At 36.6% G+C, this 18,435-nt stretch overlaps 1 protein-coding gene across 2 annotated transcripts in view; it reads left to right on the top strand.

Annotated features, from left to right (window-relative positions):
• ngfrb (nerve growth factor receptor b) overlaps positions 1–16,952 on the top strand; it is a 48,397-nt gene extending 31,445 nt beyond the window's left edge. Inside the window, exons 4-6 of one of the 2 annotated variants that reach the window (XM_065257742.2) lie at positions 8,301–8,577; positions 11,318–11,478; positions 11,927–16,952. In XM_065257742.2, coding sequence (XP_065113814.2) covers positions 8,301–8,577; positions 11,318–11,478; positions 11,927–12,255 — 767 coding nt within the window. In that variant the 3' untranslated portion in view covers positions 12,256–16,952. The remainder of the gene's footprint in view (positions 1–8,300; positions 8,578–11,317; positions 11,479–11,926) is intronic. The other variant, XM_065257743.2, reaches the window with a different exon arrangement.
• Positions 16,953–18,435: the final 1,483 nt, after the last annotated feature.

Raw genomic sequence — 18,435 nt, forward strand, 5'->3', positions numbered from 1 at the left:
ATATAATCATAAAAGGTAGCCATAGACAATGAAGTACTCTTTCAAGGCTTGTGTGTGTGCGTATGTGTGTAAGCACATAGAAGAGCTTTATTGGTCAGTCTACCCTCGTCCAAAGCCAAAGATTTATCATCACCCATGTTGACTCTTTAACTTTGACCTCTCTCTTTGCCTACTACAATGTGTGCCTTGAAACTGAGACGTCTGTCCATAGTGGACACAAATAATCAATCTCGCTCTCTGTCTTTTTCCGCTCCCTCCGTCCTAAGACAATGAAGTGTGTCCATTCATACTGTAACAGCTACACATCCTCCAGCTGTCTGCACTAGTCTGGCATGTGGCCTATGACATTAGTGAAAGGGGGATGCTTACAGAGGTGACGAGTCGGCTCGTGTCTGAGTATCCGTCAACCCAACTGAAGCTTGTTTTCCGGCTTAAACATTTTTTAAGACTTTGGGCCAGTGATTTTGTCCCATTCTTCCTCTGGGATATAACTGTGATTGTGATTGAAATGACATCATTGAAATTCTGGGATGCCCAGTGTGGAATTTCAGCTTCGCAGAAAGAATATTTTCCCTCGCTTGCCTGTGCCAAAGTTTCCGAAAGAATCCTTTCAGTCGAGAACAATTTGCATCTATTCTTTTATCAAACAATCTTCCCCACTAAAACCCCGATGTCAAGGATCAACCACAATTCTGCGGGGCAAGAGTGTAACTGCATGACATCACTCACATTCAAATATGGAAGTTCATTGACTTGAGAAGTTATTATTGCATAAATAGGGGCCACAAATGTGTTGGATTTGATGTGCTAATCATTGTGTTAAGGAGTTTGCACAGTCCGAAGGGAGTCCGAAATTCTCATCGGAAATTTTCAAACGTAAAAAAATAAATGCAACCTCATGTTGTGTCATTCACGCACTGCCAACAAAACTTTTGCCTGTCATAATAATATTAGGATCAGGGTTGATTTTCTGTGTTTTTTGCATCCACAGCAAGCATATTGAGAGGTGTTTAGACCATTCAGAGCCACCATACAAATGAACGCCAAAGTCCCGAATGCCGTCGTTCAAGTTGACCCAGTTTGTCTCGCACACTGTAAAAAAAGACATATCAATATAAGTTTTAGGTTAACTTAACTTAATAATTTACTTTAAATAATTTCAACTTGTTTTATATAAGTTATGTCAACTCATCACTAGTTAAAAACTTAAAATAGTAGGTTCAACTGAATTGCATAAACAATTTGATTAGCACAAAGCACTGTATGACAAACAAAGTAACAGATGAGATCTCTTTAAATGGCACATATTGTCCAATACACGTTTTTACATTTCCTTTGGTGTGTAGGTGTGTAAATGTTAAAGATATGCAAAAGGTACAAACCCCAAAGTGAACAATGACCCGAGTTATTGTTTCAAACATAAATCTATTTTCTTGGACTACAACAAACCACGGATTGTAGGCAACAGTTTATTTCCTAGGATTGGTGATGTAGACAAGATCGACATTATGATAAATCCTCCCGCTTCAGACTCAGCCTGTATGTTAACTCCTGTTAGCATTGCATTGTTAGCAAATCTTTCAAACATGATAAGGAGCGTCACATTTCCGGCTGACGTCAGAGCTGTTTAGACCAATCAAAATGTACAGATTAGCTGGCCAATCAGAGATACATCGCTTTTCAAATCGATGAGTTTTGTACAAAATCTGGGCGTTTCAGGAAGACAGGGAAATCCGGAGCTACAAAAATGTACGGTATGTGAAAAATAATGTGTTTTTGAACCATAAACCACGCAAACACATCATATTATACCAAATACACAGAATGTTGTTTTTTAGCAATGATATTGTTGCACTTTAATATATCCGTGGTTTATTGAGAAAACTAATAAGTAAGAAAGTCATTTTTTGCAATGAATAAAGCAGTATTCCTATCTTTTTGATTGACATGACGCGAACCCTAAAGATCACGGGTGGCACTGAACAGCACTTATGCATTAGAGCTTGATTGAATCAGGTAGTGGGAAGTACTGATTGAGGATCAGATTTCCCCGCCACTGAATTGACATTGTCAACTTCCTTTAGTCTGGGTTAACTAAAGATTAGAGGAGCAAAATTGAACTCTGTTGACGTGATACAGATGACAAGATTTGCTTGTTCGTCACAGCAACGAAACTTGGTTAAGAAGGTAGAATTTGATAAAGACCACACGGATTCAAAAGAACGAACAAAAGAGAATAGAACCGAGATGCATGAGAAAACAAGAATGCCAAAACGAAGATAGATATCAGGAGGCTCAGATTTAGAGAGAAGGCATATGTACAGAAGCGATTGTGGTCGATAAAAGAGATGGGGTTTCTCTACTGAGCTCTCAGGTTACTTACGCTGACCTTTGTGAGTGCTATCGCATTTTGCCGCAGAGACCACGCACGCGCACGTACATGCATGAACAACAAATTACATATTCTGCGCTTCAGCATGACGAGGCATGTACAGTATCTGTAGGAGTCGTGTAGTTACTCCTCAATAAAGATAATGACACAGTAAGGGCTCGCCCACAGGAAACGCTTTCTTAAATCCTCATTTCAGTTTGAAGACTGCAGACAGAGTGTTGTGAGATAGCTAGTTATCTTCTCATTGTAGAATAAAACACTCTGCATTGTAAAAAATAATTATGCTGTATCTGTGTGGGTCTATTATACTATCACACGCACACATGATTATAGTAATTAAAGTGTGTACGGTAGTCTGTAAGGGCATAAAAATGTCATAGAATAGAAACAGAGGTCGTCCAAAACTGTACTGTATGTTCATGTTGCTCACAATGCATTGTATTAGTATGTGCTGAAAAAATAAGGATGTTTTATAACTATATAAAGAAATAAGAAAAGCAGGCAGTGTCCCTATCCATGAAAAAACTTAGGAAGAATCACTAAAAATGAATATCGCCCACTGATACTCCCCTAAATGGCTGATTCAGGAATGGTTTCAATAAGGGCACGTTTACACAACACCATTTTCAACTAAAAACTAAAACTTTTGCCATTCATTTATATGACGGCAGGTTTCTGAAAACTCCAAATAAGTTTCAAGTTCAAGTTTTTTTAAATGACGCTGTTATCATCTCCATACAAAAAAAATAAAAATTTGTTTAGTCATGCTTATGCATATATTAAAGTACTTCAAGTTTTAATTGCATTGAGGTTTTATACATGCAGTACTTTACAGTCTGTTATTAACAGCTTCATAGTTGTGATGGTCCACCAGCTAAAGCAGCATCAGATGAGCCTTGGGCAGTTTGAACCAGACTAAGCAAGCATAGAAATATAGCAGCGGTTGCTCTTTTATGCTTCTGTACCTAAAGTGATTCGATCGAGTTCTCAGTTACGTTTCATTTAACATCAAGTTTGCACCTTTATTTTTTGACTGAAGCACAGCTCACTTCATTCACAGTCAAGGGTGGATTTCAGAGTGGAGACTTCGAGTTGAACAAGAAATGTTCATAATTACATCTCTGACTTGATTGTAGACTTCAATTGTATCATTGGTACCATTTAATGTAATTGCCGTCTGGGAGAAATAATTGAGGTATTAAAAAGATTTACTGTGGGTTTGTGCACAAGAACAAAACGTAAAAGTGCAATGCTGACAACACAAAGAGAAATACGTAGAATAGGAGTAGAAAATTAAGCACTAGAAAGACAGAACTGTGTAGAGGAGTGAGTCACGTCTGAATAAAGAGGAAGAGTCCAAATAAAGGTCAAGCATGAGAGATGTGATGGAGAGATAATAGAGAAGAAAGAGAGCGATATTGAGAGACATAGAAGTTACAGAGAAATGGGTGTGTGTATGGTGGGTGTGTGAGGAGGGGGGGTTATGACAAAGAAGATCTCTGTCCATGATGGTGTCTGGTGTCTCTTCTCCCAGGATTCTCGCTCTGCAAAGTGTCACCCACCGCTGTTCCAGCTCCCATTTTTTAAAGTTTAAAGCTCAACGTGCTCAAAAGATGATTTGTCTTATAACACTCACTTGTGCTTGGGTATATGTTACTTTTTCAAATCTAAGTAACAAACCAAAAACATGGGCGGGAACGGTGGCGGCGAGTTGGAGGCCAGAAAGGATACAGCAACGCCCAAAATCTGAAATCTCCCTGGATGAGCACTGTTTTCATTCTAATCCCACCCCCAAAACCTAACACTAAACCAAACATTTCATGGGATTTAGACCGTAGCTATATCCTATTTAGCCAGAACCGCTGTTTTTTATCCTAATACCCTCAAACCTAACCCTAAACCTAACATCTGGGGAGATTTGGCCATAGCTGTATCCCCTTTAGCCAGAACCAGAGTTGAAAGGTGCGGGGGACAATCATCTTTATTTTTAAAGTGTTTAGGAAAACCACGGGAGTTTTACAATTGAACTTAGTGTTTGTGCACTGGGCAGGACTGATTGTGTGGCTTGTTAAAGTGAAGTAACTTTTCTGTTATCAGATGGAGGGATGCAAGCTGTTGCACTCAAATTTTTATGAATAATCAACTTGGATTTAAAAGTGAAGAGTTTGGTTCCAAAACGTAATAAATCCATTTTGACTAATTTGGGTAAAAATGTGTTTTTTGTACCAACTATACAACTATACAAACTTTCACATACCATCTTTATGTTATAATAACATTAAAAATTAAAATCCATAATTTGATTTTCAAAGATTTATTATAAAAACTGATAATTTTTTCTGCAAAATGCAATAAATCCATGACAATTTTTTTTAAATGCTATACATTTACTGAATCAATATATAAATGTGCATTCATCTTTGCCATGTTATATTCATTTAGTTGACTAGTGGTATACACTGATAAAAAAATACATTAATGGCATTAATCAATTATTAATCATATTAAGAACACTGTCATTGCTGCTGTCATCCTTGTGACGTCTCGCTGAACTTTTTAGACAGTGATCAGCTGTAAAATGTTTTGGTCCTGCTCGATTTTCGTTGACTTTAAGTAAAATAATGAAACATTTTTCATAAGATCCCCTGGGAAGAATGTGTTAGCATGACAGAAGCTTGATCCTGTCGTATGAGAACAAGCAACAGCCGGCATTTTCCTTCGCCAGAGTGCCTCTCATGTAAATTATTAGATTTTTATGGCTTACGTTTCTTCCCCGCCCCGGGTTTATCAGTGCCATCAAAATTATTATTTTGTTTTTGTTTGTTTGTTGATCAAGCAGATGAGGAAAACTAGGATTCTGTGTGTATTCCGCGCCACCCTTATTGTTTACAATACATGGAATAGTGCACTGTGATTTGTTGAGCGGATTTATTGCATTCTGCAGAGAATGAAGACTGGCGTTTGTTGCGGTTTGGAAAAAAGGGAGAAAAGATGACAGAATAATACGGCGGATATCGGATTTTGCATAAAATAAAGAATTGACTTTTTAATACTGACCAGATACAATATTGATTTTGGCTGTAACAATTTTTTTTTTAAATGGCGTTAATCGCATTTTGGAACCAAACTCTTCAAGTAATTTCTATTTCTACAAGTCGACTCTTTTCTTCTTTACTAGTGATTTGCTATAACTTATAAAATAAAGTTTCAACAACTCATCACCACTCAGGATAAAAAATATTGAGTAGCTGAAATAACTTAAATCAAAAGTTGTAAATGACGTAAATCCAAGCTGTTCATACTCAAAAATGTAAGTGCAATAGCTGGCATCTCTCCCAAAAAGTTAAGGGCAACAAGAATTCTTTTACAGTATATGTATAATATTAGAGAGTCTGGGGGTGGACTCTTTGACTGGGCCTGGAGATCAGTTGCCTCAAAATGCTCATGCAAACATCCAGGCTGCGTTTACATGGTGTGTACAGGACCTGTAAGTCAATGCGTTTGAGACGCCCAAAACTTTACAGGATGTTAGTTCAGTTATAGAATGTGGTTGTCCGTTTTTTGCAGCATCCCTTCTCCACCCTATCGCCTCACTATCTTTCCCAATCAAGAAGGGAGGGGGTACTCTGGGTTCAGGCTAATATTCCGAGCTCGGAGCCCTTCCCTCAAACAGCATGCGAACTTGTGAAATAACCAAACTGGGTGTGATTGCAACCCTATCAAGGACTCAAATATGGGAGTGAAACCGGATTCTGGTGCCGTGTGAACCCAGCCCCAGAGAACCCAAAGAAATCATAAATCACATAATAAAACAAATGTTGCTGCGAGTTTTGCACAAGCAAACAGTACTAACATTCTCCTCACAAAATGTTAAAAAGTCCAATAACTGTCAGTTTTAGTTAACCCAACCCTGCCACAAAACAAGCTCGCCTTGCCAAAATTTTCTCTAAAATCTGTCACACTGCGCTACTTTGATCAATTAATCCATACTCTACATTCTCTAGGGTATGGCGCTTCCCCAAATCAAATCCCAAATGACCCCAAACCCCCCTACAGTCAGAATATCTGATGATGTTCAATGTGTCTGTCCATCTGGCTATAGTATAACTTACACCACCACCCAATCGTACACACAGACTCTGACCCACACACATACACACGGTAGCCTGGGGCGAGGTCTGTCCTACATGGACTAGGTTTTATACCTCTCCAATCTAATCACAGTTTCCTGCACTACCAAGTGTCCATTATGTTCGACTCTGGACAAAGCCTGTTTATTATGGCTCCCAATCGAATCAGGCCTAATTCAATCAAAATGACAATTTTTTAAGCTGGATAGCTAACAAAATGTACAGAACAGAGACAGGGCGGTCTTATTACTCATATTCTTGGTCTCAAGTTTACCGCTGTATTCTCTGGGCTGTTTTTATGTCTCCTGTTTGGGATGTATTAAATAACTAATAACAAAGCCCAGAGGACATCTGCACCGTTTTTCCTTTTTTAATTGTTGATATGATGGAAAATCTTAAGGATTCTAAAGAACAGAAACATAACAATATTGTTAAAATGAGTTAAACATAGCGGAGGGTTGGACACAATTCTAGGTACAGTAGCTAATGACAAATGAAAATAGGCTAAATAAACAGCTGAAGCATGCAACTCAATTGCTTACTTGCCATACGCACAATTTATATCACAATATATCTGCATAACCTAAAATATGTTGCACGCACATTGTCGCGGTTATGCGTGTGGACGGAACTTAACTTCTGGTCTCTGTTTGTTTAATGGTTTGACTAGTGGCTAAACTGTACTCTGGAACAAATACCTAGTCGAAAATAACAAATGTTTTGGTTTCCTACAGTAAAGTTGAGGGGATTTGCATGGCGATCATGGATCACCGCTATGTAAAGGGAGATTTGGCAGCCGATTTGCAGCCGACATTATGTAGTTCACATTTTACACAGTAACGTTAGCTAAGTGTAGTTTTTGATACACTTTAGCTATGATTTGAACTCAGGTAATCTACTAGTTGTTTGTTTTGCTTGTTTTTCTAAACTCTTAAAAGGACTCTATTGTATTAATTCTTTGCGAACTTTACCAGAAGTTACATTTGTTCCAAGAAAGCCGTTTTTTTATGTTCAGGTGGTTGTTGGAATGTCCCGACTGGCCAATCATAATCAAGCATTTTAGAGTGCCACGTAATAATAAAAGTCAATTGCTTCCTTTAAACAAGAAGATCTTGATATACCTTGACCGAACATGATCAATCCTGATAGTAACAACATCAGACATTTGTAGCAACCATGTGTAGAACTTTTAAAATGAAATATGTGACGCTTTCTACATTTTGTGGCAGTCCTGCTGAAATATACTTAACTATAAATTTAACTAACTGAAACTCATGAAATATGAGCAGAACATTTTTGCACAAATTCTTGCAGAATTCTTACAGCAACAGTTTACTAATAATTACGTAGAAACTTGCATGACAGTTGTGTACAAAAAACACAAACATATGTTTTCTGACAATTTACATAAACGTTTTTAACAAACAATGTATAAAAAAATCTATTTTTTAATGTTTAAAAATTGTACCATCATATTGTTAAAGATTACATGCATTTTCACAATACAAATTTTGATATAAAATGTTTGGTAAAATTGTAAAAAAAAAAATTTAGTCAGACATTTGTTCTGCAAGGGTTTCATGAGGCTTATGCTTATGCCTATAATGTGGTTAATTAAAATGCCAAACTGTTGAAGTAACTACATTGACTTACTTTCTATTTTAACATGCTTTAAAGAAACTGTAACTGCCATGTACAAACTAACTATGCTTCTAGCAACGCAAACTAACAGATGTTGTGAACTCTTTCTCTTTGTCTTTCTCTCTTTCCTCCAACAGATGTAGATCCCGCTAACAACTCAACCTCTTCCTCTTCTCCTCCTCCATATGTTTCAACCTCTCTTTCCTTTCCTGCTTTTTCTCCTTCTTCTCCTCCTCCTTCATCAGATGTCTCATATGCAGACAAGTCTCCTCCTGAGGGCCCTATGGAGAATGTGACCACAGCTGACCCTGGGCTGAGGAAACTCCCCGGTCTCAGTGATAACCTGATTCCCATCTACACCTCCATACTGGCTGCGGTGCTGCTGGGCCTGGTGGCCTTCATCATCTTCAAACGGTAAGAAGAATTGGGCTCATGATTTCTCCCATGTTGTTTCGATCTCTATCATCATCAGGTCCTGTGGTGTTGAAGCACACGTTTAAGACTTTTTTAAAATGTGCTCCTAGGCTTTTCTGCCATCTGATCCATCACGAGTGCATTGTTTATTATGTGGAATCAAATTAGGAGAGACACTGATTTTAGATTTTTATAAAGATAGTGAGCAACATTTAAGGTTCAGCTTTCCAATGCTGTGCTGCTTGGCAATAGTATTTTTTAATCACAAATATGTATACACAATGCTCCACATTTGCAGACGGGCCTGCCCCTTTGTGGAAAATTGACTAGTTGTTCACAGGTGAAAATGTGTTGTTTTGATTATGTATCATCTTAAAGGGGAAAAATCATGAAAATCTTACTTTTTCCATGTTTAAATGCTATAATTGGGTCCCCAGTGCTTCTATAAACCTAGAAAATGTAAAACATAACAACCCAGTAACTTAGTTTTGGTTAACCATTCTCTGCAAGCATGTGAAAAAATAGGTAATTGAAATTGGCTCCCCTTGTGATGTCATAAGGGGATAATACCGCCCCTTAATCCGCACTATCCAACCACAGCACTGCCATTTAGTGCAGAGATCAACCCATTTGCATTTTAAAGGACACACCCAAAAGCTCCCAATTTTTGCTCACACCTACAAAGTGGCAATTTTAACATGTTATAATAAATGATCTATATGGTATTTAGTGCTAGAACTTCACATATGTACTCTGGGGACATCAAAGATTTATTTGACATTATTAAAAGTCTTGTGAAATGTCCCTTTAAACCTATAAAGTGATCACTGCAGACTTGGTAACGCTGGTTGTGTGTTTACATATCTATCATTACCTCATAAACATCATTACTTGGCAGAAGAAATATTGAATATTGATTATTATTAATACATAGCTTTTCTGTCAACATTGTTGTCTTATCATGTTGTTTTATTTATTGCTTTATAAAGGCCACATGTTATTGTGATTATGAGTTACATTACATCTATAAAAAATCATGAAATAACACTATAACATTTTTAAAATCACTGTAACAGGTGGCTTTATTTGCTTTCTTATGAGTCAAAGCAGATATTACTTGTTCTGTTATTATGAGTTTTAGGATGTACTTCTAAAGGTACATTCACTTGGGGCGAAAGCTTTAACGCTTCTCATTTACTTTTAATATGTGATGTCATGAGTTTTCAGCCAGCCAATTACGTTTAAGCAAGACCAGGGCATGTGTTGCAACCACTGTTATTGGCTGTTGGCCACGCTTCAGACAAGCCTTCCGTAAAGCGCTAACGCTTTCCCCCCATGTGAATGTAGGGTGACTGAAATGTTGATGTATAATGCGGTGAACACCAAATTATTTTATGTTTCAAACAGAGATGGCGATAAAGAGGCAAACATTATGGATTGTCCTTCAGGTCCTTATTGTCGCTTTGAAGGGACAGCAGGGGGCTGATATATACTGTATATTATATATTTCTTAAAAATAAAAACATATTCCACACTGTGCATATTTCAAAATATTAGTGCTGGGCAAAGATTAATCGCGATTAATCGCATACAAAATAAAAGTGATTTTTTGCATAATATATGTGCGTGTACTGTGTCTAATTATTGTGTATATTTAACCACACACACATTCATATATTCATTTCAGAATTGTTTTACTTATATATAATTTTTTTTTTTATTTATATAGAATATATAAAAATATCAATAAATATATATAAACATGTAAATGTTTCTTAAATACATACATGAATGTGTGTGTATTTATTTATACATAATAATTACACACAGCACATACTCATATATTATGCCAAAAATCACTTTTATTTTGTATGCGATTAATCGCGATTAATCTTTGCCCAGCACTACAAATTATATATTCTTTGTTTATCAGTGTCTTTTTACAACATTTGATCAATAATCCATCCTTTTTTTATCCCAGCATATAAATAATATCTATAAATAAGCCATTTGTAGGTTGACTTCCTGAAGAGTGTAAACACTGTGACGCTGTCAAAACATTGCTCTGTTTGTTTTAGTGTCTCCGCCAGCTGAAGGACATGAGTTTAGGCTGTTTGTTCAATCATCCTCCCTTTTGCAGTTTCGTAATGATGCTCTCGGTGCAGAAATTTCAAAACAAACATAACATTAACTCTCTCTCTCTGTTGGACAATAAAGTAGTGCAGTAAATCCAGGACGTGTTATGGTAGCTCAGTGACAAACTGGTTCAAAACTAGTTTAACATGATGATGTTTGTTCATGTGATTAATAGTTAAAGTGTAGTTGTGTGTTTATATAATCTAAGTTGTCTTGTTCTTGCTCTTATTTGATTTATATAAATATGTTGCTTATAAGCAGACACAAAATGAAGATTGTAGGAAAGGGTGCATAAAATATTAAAATGACAACTGGAGGGTGCAAAATTGACCCACATCGGTTCCTAAAGCAAGTAAACGCCATAGCTCTTTCAAAAAATTGTTGTGCTTATTTGAGCGGTCCGACTTGTCAGCTCCAATAGTGCCTAAGGATAAATTACTGTATGTCCTGGGCCAATGAGGCCAGCGCCCCCAGGGCCTCAGTGATACTAAAAGCTTTGACAATGTCAATGAGGCGGAAGAAGCAGTAAGAGTGGAAAATACACAAATATGAGTAATGACTTTAATATTGTAAAGCGTCTGAAGTTCAGTTTGATATCTTCCAGGTGGAACAGTTGTAAGCAGAATAAACATGGAGCCAACAACAGAGCGTGCAGTGCAAACCCCAGTCAGACTCCATCTCCTGAGGGTGAGAAACTTCACAGTGATAGTGGGATTTCGGTTGACAGTCAGAGCCTACAGGAGGGGCAGGGTCCTCCACATACAGGTACCTAACACAACAGGTGTTGTAGGCGACATCTGTTCAGTGTCACGCTTTTAACAAATTGCACGTTTCAGTTCACTAAAAATGCATTTGATTTGCAAAATGTTAAGTCGGCAATCTACCTTTACGTTAGATTTATGCATTTGGCAGACACTTTTATCCAAAGCAACTTTTATTTATTTGTGTTTCCTGGGTTAAACCCATGACCTTTTGCTCTGCTAATCCAATGCACAACCACTGCGCAATACATCAGCACAATAATGTAATTAGTATTTAGAAATTTTGTTGCATACTTTAAAAAAATGAAAAATAAATAACTAAATAAAAATATTGGGTAGGGCTTTTATTCTCTCCAATCCGTTTAAAACATAATCACATAAACACAATGTTATTATTGCATCCTATTTAATATTCAACAAAGTGTTGACTGAATGGCTTCTCTCCTTTTTAGTGGTCAAGATAGATGGCGGTTCATCCCTCTCCATACCCATACATACACGAGAAGAGGTGGAGAAGCTGCTAAATCGTACCTGTGAAGGGGAGGAGTCAGGGGCCAACGAAGAATCCGATTGGTGCAACCTGGCAGGGTTGCTAGGATACAAAGAGGAACACATTGCTAATTTCAAGCAGGAGGAGAGGCCTGTTCAGGCCCTGCTGTGTCATTGGGCGAACCAAGATTCGGCCAGTATCGATACGCTTTGCACGGCCCTAAAGAAGATCAACAGGGAGGATATCGCGCAGAGCATCACTCTCAAACCTACAGCTACATCTAGCGTATGAGAGAGCCGCGATCATCCGTCGTTGTGCTTCAAAGCTGTAGGCACTCAAATACACACCTTATATTGTATCACTGGTGAAGTTGATGTATTGCTATATCCAAATCCTAAAACCAGATGCTGTTTTCACTTAAACCCTTTTGACCAAACTGTGTGCAAAGATCGCATCTTTCACGATATTTCTTTGCATGTTTATTTTGTTATTTTGAGAACACTTTATCCACCAATGGGCTTTAAAAATGAATTAGCACACAAGAAGAAATCATTTAAACAACACAAATACACAACATGCAAGCTTCTTCACACTTTAGCATACCATGATATACAGTATTGCTTTTTTTTAAAGAATATTGATTTTAAAATAAATAAACTACTCATAACATGCTAATAATATATAACATGTGGCAGGTTCAGTCATTTGCTGTGCAAAACCTCAAACCATATCCACCATTTTTTCAAAGTTTGACTCTTACCTTTTCATGTACACTGTCAGTGTTGTGCTCCTGTGTTTTTAATACATGTGTATTGTTAGTCAATGCGCAGAACAGTATGAAGGGGAAGAAATACTGAATGCAACACCTCTACGATAGGATGCAGCCGTCTTATTGGCTTACGCATTGATTGGTATGTAGAACCAGCTTGATGATACAATTTATACCTTAGCAAGATTTTTGGAGATTTCATTCTTTACTGAAATAGCTGTTTTAAAGCCATGCACTATGATTTGCTACTTGCGTATGCTAGTCCGTATTAGATGGTATTGGTGGATGAACATTCTCATTCTTAATGGTCTCCGTTTATTGGACAAAAACGTGTTTAGCGCAAGATGAGCCATGAATATTTTTATTCCGTTTTCCCAGACTGTTGTTGATGTATTCATTTATGTTTTAAGATAATGTGACTGTAACCAGGACAAGAATCACTTTGAGAGCTTGGAGATAGCAGAGGAACTATAATGAGAAGATTGTAGGATTTAAGGGAGAATGTTATGTTTGGGTTCACACACTGTCTTCATATTTGCTAGTTAGCTTCCCTGTGTGTGTCATAATCACATGATAACCACATTGTTATTGCGACACACACTTCAGCCCTGTCTTCGTTCACACAGACACTGTCTGTGCAACACATTCTTATGAAATGCATATAAATAGCATGCAGTGTGAAAAGTTGTGCAATACTTACGCCAAATTCCAATTTTGTGTGTATATGATAAACCAGTCCTTCCCGTTCACTTAACCCCTTACCTGGTGCAGCTCTTTTTGAGTGAGGGCAGGGGTGCAAATTCAAATAAATATAATATTTTTTTGGTCTAGAAGACTAATCTTGGTCTTGTTTTAAAGAAGTCACTTTTTTCTGTTTTTAAACCATTGTCGCTTGGGTTTGGGGATAGATTTGGGATTTGCTTTAAGATGTCCTTTAATATATAGGTTTCTCCATGTTTTTTATCTATTTTTAAACCTTGAGTTGTATTTAAAAAAAAATGCAGCATTCTTGTTAAACCAACATATATTTTTTAGGGATGTCAAAAGATTAATCGCGATTAATCACATAAAAAAATAAAAGTTTGTTTTTGCATAATATATGTGTGTGCTGTGTGTATATGTATATATAAATACACTCATACATGTATGAATTTAAGAAGATTTTTATTTAGGTATATTTTTTATTTATATTTATAATATAAAATATTTTAATATATATATATATAAATAAACATGTAAATGTTTCTTAAATACAAACATTAACGTGTGTGTATTTATATATATTACACACATAAATTATGCAAAAAACCTTTATATTGTATGCGATTAATCCTGATTAATCTTTTAACATCCCTAATATTTTTGTGTTACTTTAACTTAACAAATTAAGTTAAACAATTTCAACTTCTTTTTATATGTTATGTCAGCTTATCACAGGTCAAAACTTAAAATAGCAGGTTGAATTGACTTGCAAAACCGAGTTACATTTTTTTTTTACAATGTGGGGTTAGAATTGAGATTTTATGTTACAAAAAGTGGTTTTAACCTCGAACTCAAGTGACAATGGTTTAAAAAAGAGAAACATATATATATAACAATACGAAAAGATGCACCGTATTTAGTGAACAGGAAGGACTGGCGTATCATATGCGTGCAAAATGAGAATTTGGCGTATGTATTGCATGACTTTTCACAATGCGTGCCATTAATATGCAAATAATGAGAATATTTTGACATTCTGGTTTCGTCTTGTGAAATTCCGGGAACATTTCTGTAATCATAGTCTTTATTCATTCGATTTAAAGTCTATCGTCGAGTTTATAGTCATTTTAAAAGTAAATGAATGTATGTTTTGTTCGTTGTGAATAGTAGTGTTTATGTTTTCTGTATGTGGGCAGGTGACTCTGGACATTCGGGGTGGAAATAATGAGGGTTTGCTGGCCTGGTGGTCTGGCTGAAAGATGATAGCAGTATTTTTTGTGGTTTTTTTACTTTTCTTTATTATAGAGGAAATGTGACACTGGTCACTACCTGTCTAGGGTCATCACCATGACAAAGCGCTTGGCCACGCGTTCTGGGACCCAGATAGAAAAATGTTTAAGATTCAACACACTCGCTTGCCATATGCTCACGAACACAGACAAAGATACAACCTACTTCAAATTAACCAGTGACTTATCTAAACGTTCAGGGTGATTTCAAGTTAAGACATTATTACAAGCTTCTCACTGTTACAGAAACCCTGGACATATCAGAGAATACTAGATTGTCAGACCTGGAAGTGTCAGGGAAATGAATCATGTACTTTTTAGATACTAAATATGTGAATATGTTTTAGTTTTGCTATAAAATAATTCTTCGGCTAGTTGTTAAGTAATGGTTGTCTAGAGAAATGCTCTAATGCACTAAGTGTCATAATGTAAATCAGTTTCAGAGGTTGGTACCGATGGAAATCGATCCCTCTAAGTTAATTTTGTTTCATTTTTTCCAAAACTTTCAATGAGCAAAATCCTGCCAAATACTCAAATTGCCAGTACTGGAACTAAGAACTGATATGATCCGTTTTGCTAAATCAACCCTGCTTTTGTGTTTGATATATCTGGGTCAAATGAATAAAAACAAGACATAGTGGTCTCAGTTCAGGGCGTTATATCTTCTCAGGGTTTATGTGGAGGTTTGCCCATCTGTCAATATTGTGTTCCATGTTGTCAGCATCAGTGGCCTTATAATAGTTGAGCAGAACACATGTGCGGGAAGCCCTGAATGAACATACGGCGTAGATTTATTTTAAGAAAGGAGGAAGGGCAGTTTAGGCAGAAGATATGAAACACCATTTAAATTCTCTAGCTGCATGATAGTCAGTATTCATCCTTGTGATATCTGTTCAGTATAAAGAGAGATGCGAGAGGATCTATTAATGTTATAATATATTTGGTTATTAAAATCAGTGTCTGTTGAATGCTGAGAAATTAAAGTTTTAAACTTCATATAATCAACATCTCTACCCACATATGTGACCCTGGACCACAAAAGGGTCCATTTTTTTATTGAGATTTATACATCATTTAAAAATAAATAATAAAAAGCTTTCAGAGTCGATTTATGGTTTGTTAGGACATAGGACAATATTTGGTCGAGATGCAACTATTTGAAAATCTGGAATCTGAGGGTGCAAAAAAATTAAACTTTAAAGTTGTCAAATTTAGTTAGCAACACATATTACTCATAATAAAATAAAATAAAATATCTTTATGGAACATGGTCTCTACTTACGTAATGTCCTAATGATTGTTGGCATTAAAATTATAATTTTGACCCATACAATGTACTGCTAACTATACCTGTGCTTATGGTCCAGGGTCACAAATGCATTTCTGAACATGTAAACACACTGTCATTTGTATCTTAATCATTTGTATCTAAAATGAAGGCATTCCCCGTTTCTGGATGTGAATTATTTGTATTCTTTTTCTTTTATGTTTTATTTTTTTCAGATTAGAGTGTAGCACTTACAATTACGATATGCATTTTTATTATAAATGCCTGGTGTTAATATCAGGCCAGTGTTGTTTTTTGTGTTTGTTTAGTATGTACATAATTTGCTTGTTTCTGTGATCTATAGTTTTGCTTTTTGTTTGTTTATGGTTTATACGCAGCCTCGAAGGCTTTTGTTATGGTCAATATTTTTATGGCCAGACTCTACATCTGCATCAAGTGATCTTGAAAAGTGGCTTGTGTCAATTCTTACCTGCCATTTTTAACCTCCTAAAGGCTTTATGCTATAAAGTCTGTCATTTGTGCCACTAGCTTCATTCCAAAACATAAAGTTACCTGATAACCTTTTCCCAAACTCCTCAGTTAAGTTGATGTGTTGTGCTGGTCAAAATTATACAATAGATCAGCCTATGAATTATTTAAAGTTGTTTTGTTGTTGCTTAAAATAACCTGAAAACACACTGCACCATGATAACAAGACTGAATCTTACACTTGACAGAAGAGCAAAACGATGACCGTGAGAAACAAAGGGGAAATGTAGAGATGTACGTGGATTTGTCACGATTATCTGGACACAGGTTCAGCAGGAAGTAAAATTGAGTTGAATGTTACACGTATATACTGTTATGTACACTGTATCATATAAATGTGAATTTACTAGAATTCATAATGCAGTTAGTATCACAAACAAGAAATAATAAACCAAATAAGATTGCAAATGTACATTTGTCTGATGTTTTCCTTGCTCGTGCAAAACTTGCATTTGTGTTCTGTGTCACTGCAAGATCGTATTGAAAGCCATAACAGAAATGTTCACCACTAATGAAGTAATTTCTAAAAAAAAAAAAAACCTGATGAATCACTGTTTGACGTTTTAACATGTCAGGTCAACATATAGGGATTTATTTTAAGAAGAAATCTCCTGAAAATTCAGTTTGGACAAACTGAGCTCATTTGACCTGAAGTTCTCACATCTACACTGACATCTCTGAGGATTGGGGGTATTAGAAGAGCTGTTGACAAAACAAACATCTTATTCCCTCTGTGATGCTCAGTTCAGGGTCAGTAAGCTGGCACTTTCTCACTGAATCTTACATTCCTGAATGTGTGCGAACACTCACCACTTCCTTATTTTGCTTCTGTCACATACATATTTTTTTATCCCATTAACAAAAAGTTTAAATTGTGAATTTTGTAAAAACTCTCTCGGGGCCCTTTAATTTGAAATCAGTGTATGTGTTCTGGTTATAAGATGAATTTGATTAAACAAATGCAACATTAGTGTTGGTCAGCGAACACGCCCCCAGCGTTTAAGAGCAGAGAATCCTGTCTGTTTTTTCCAAGATTATTTTTTTTATTTGGCTTTTTTTCTTAATTATTTAAATTTGGTTTGATTGCTGATTACTTCATATTAGCCCACATTAGATAAATATTCCTATACTGACTGCACTGACTGCATGGATTACTGGCACAGATGCAGTCCTTTAAGTGGGCCGGAACGCGCCGGTACTCAGTACCGCCACTTCTAAATATAGCTCTTGAGCGTACCACCACCTCTCCGTGCGCCCAGAACGTGCTTTTAGCGTACCGGAACGCTCATTTGCACATCTGTTTAAAAATCAGAGGTTTAATTAAATCCTTTGGCTGCGCTGCCGCTTTTCAGAGTGCCCTTCACAATGTACGCTTCCTAATTCGTCCCACCGAGAGCAGAGACTACATTACCCATACACCCTTGCGTTTACAAGTTAAAAGCGCATGCGTTGCTTTTGCCGCTGACTGTCAGTCAGTGTGGTCTGGACTGGAGAAGTGTGTGTTTGTGTGTGAAACGCTCAACCATAGCTGCTCAGTTAAAATGAAAATACAATGAACACTTAATATGCCCTCCTTGTTTTAGACTCTGAGTAGTACAAGAACAAGGTTAGAATCATAGGACTCGCTGGCTGACATCCCACCAAGCCAGAATGACAGCTACAGGTCAGACGCAAGCTTTATCCAATACCCTTTTGCAGGTACGTGACAATCTCCGCTGTGTCACGGCTGTCAGTTTGGTTCAAGCACCTTCGGATTTCCTCAGGCAATGTGCAGAGTAAAAACATTCTTGAAATTGTAATATACATTTAGTTTAATTGCTAAACTACAAGTGAACGAAATTTAAATTAATTTGAACAACGATGACCACGGGAGTTTTAACACCCGCAAAATGGAA

This window comes from Paramisgurnus dabryanus, chromosome 1 (genome assembly GCF_030506205.2).
Source record: "Paramisgurnus dabryanus chromosome 1, PD_genome_1.1, whole genome shotgun sequence".
In the NCBI taxonomy this organism is placed as follows: domain Eukaryota; kingdom Metazoa; phylum Chordata; class Actinopteri; order Cypriniformes; family Cobitidae; genus Paramisgurnus; species Paramisgurnus dabryanus.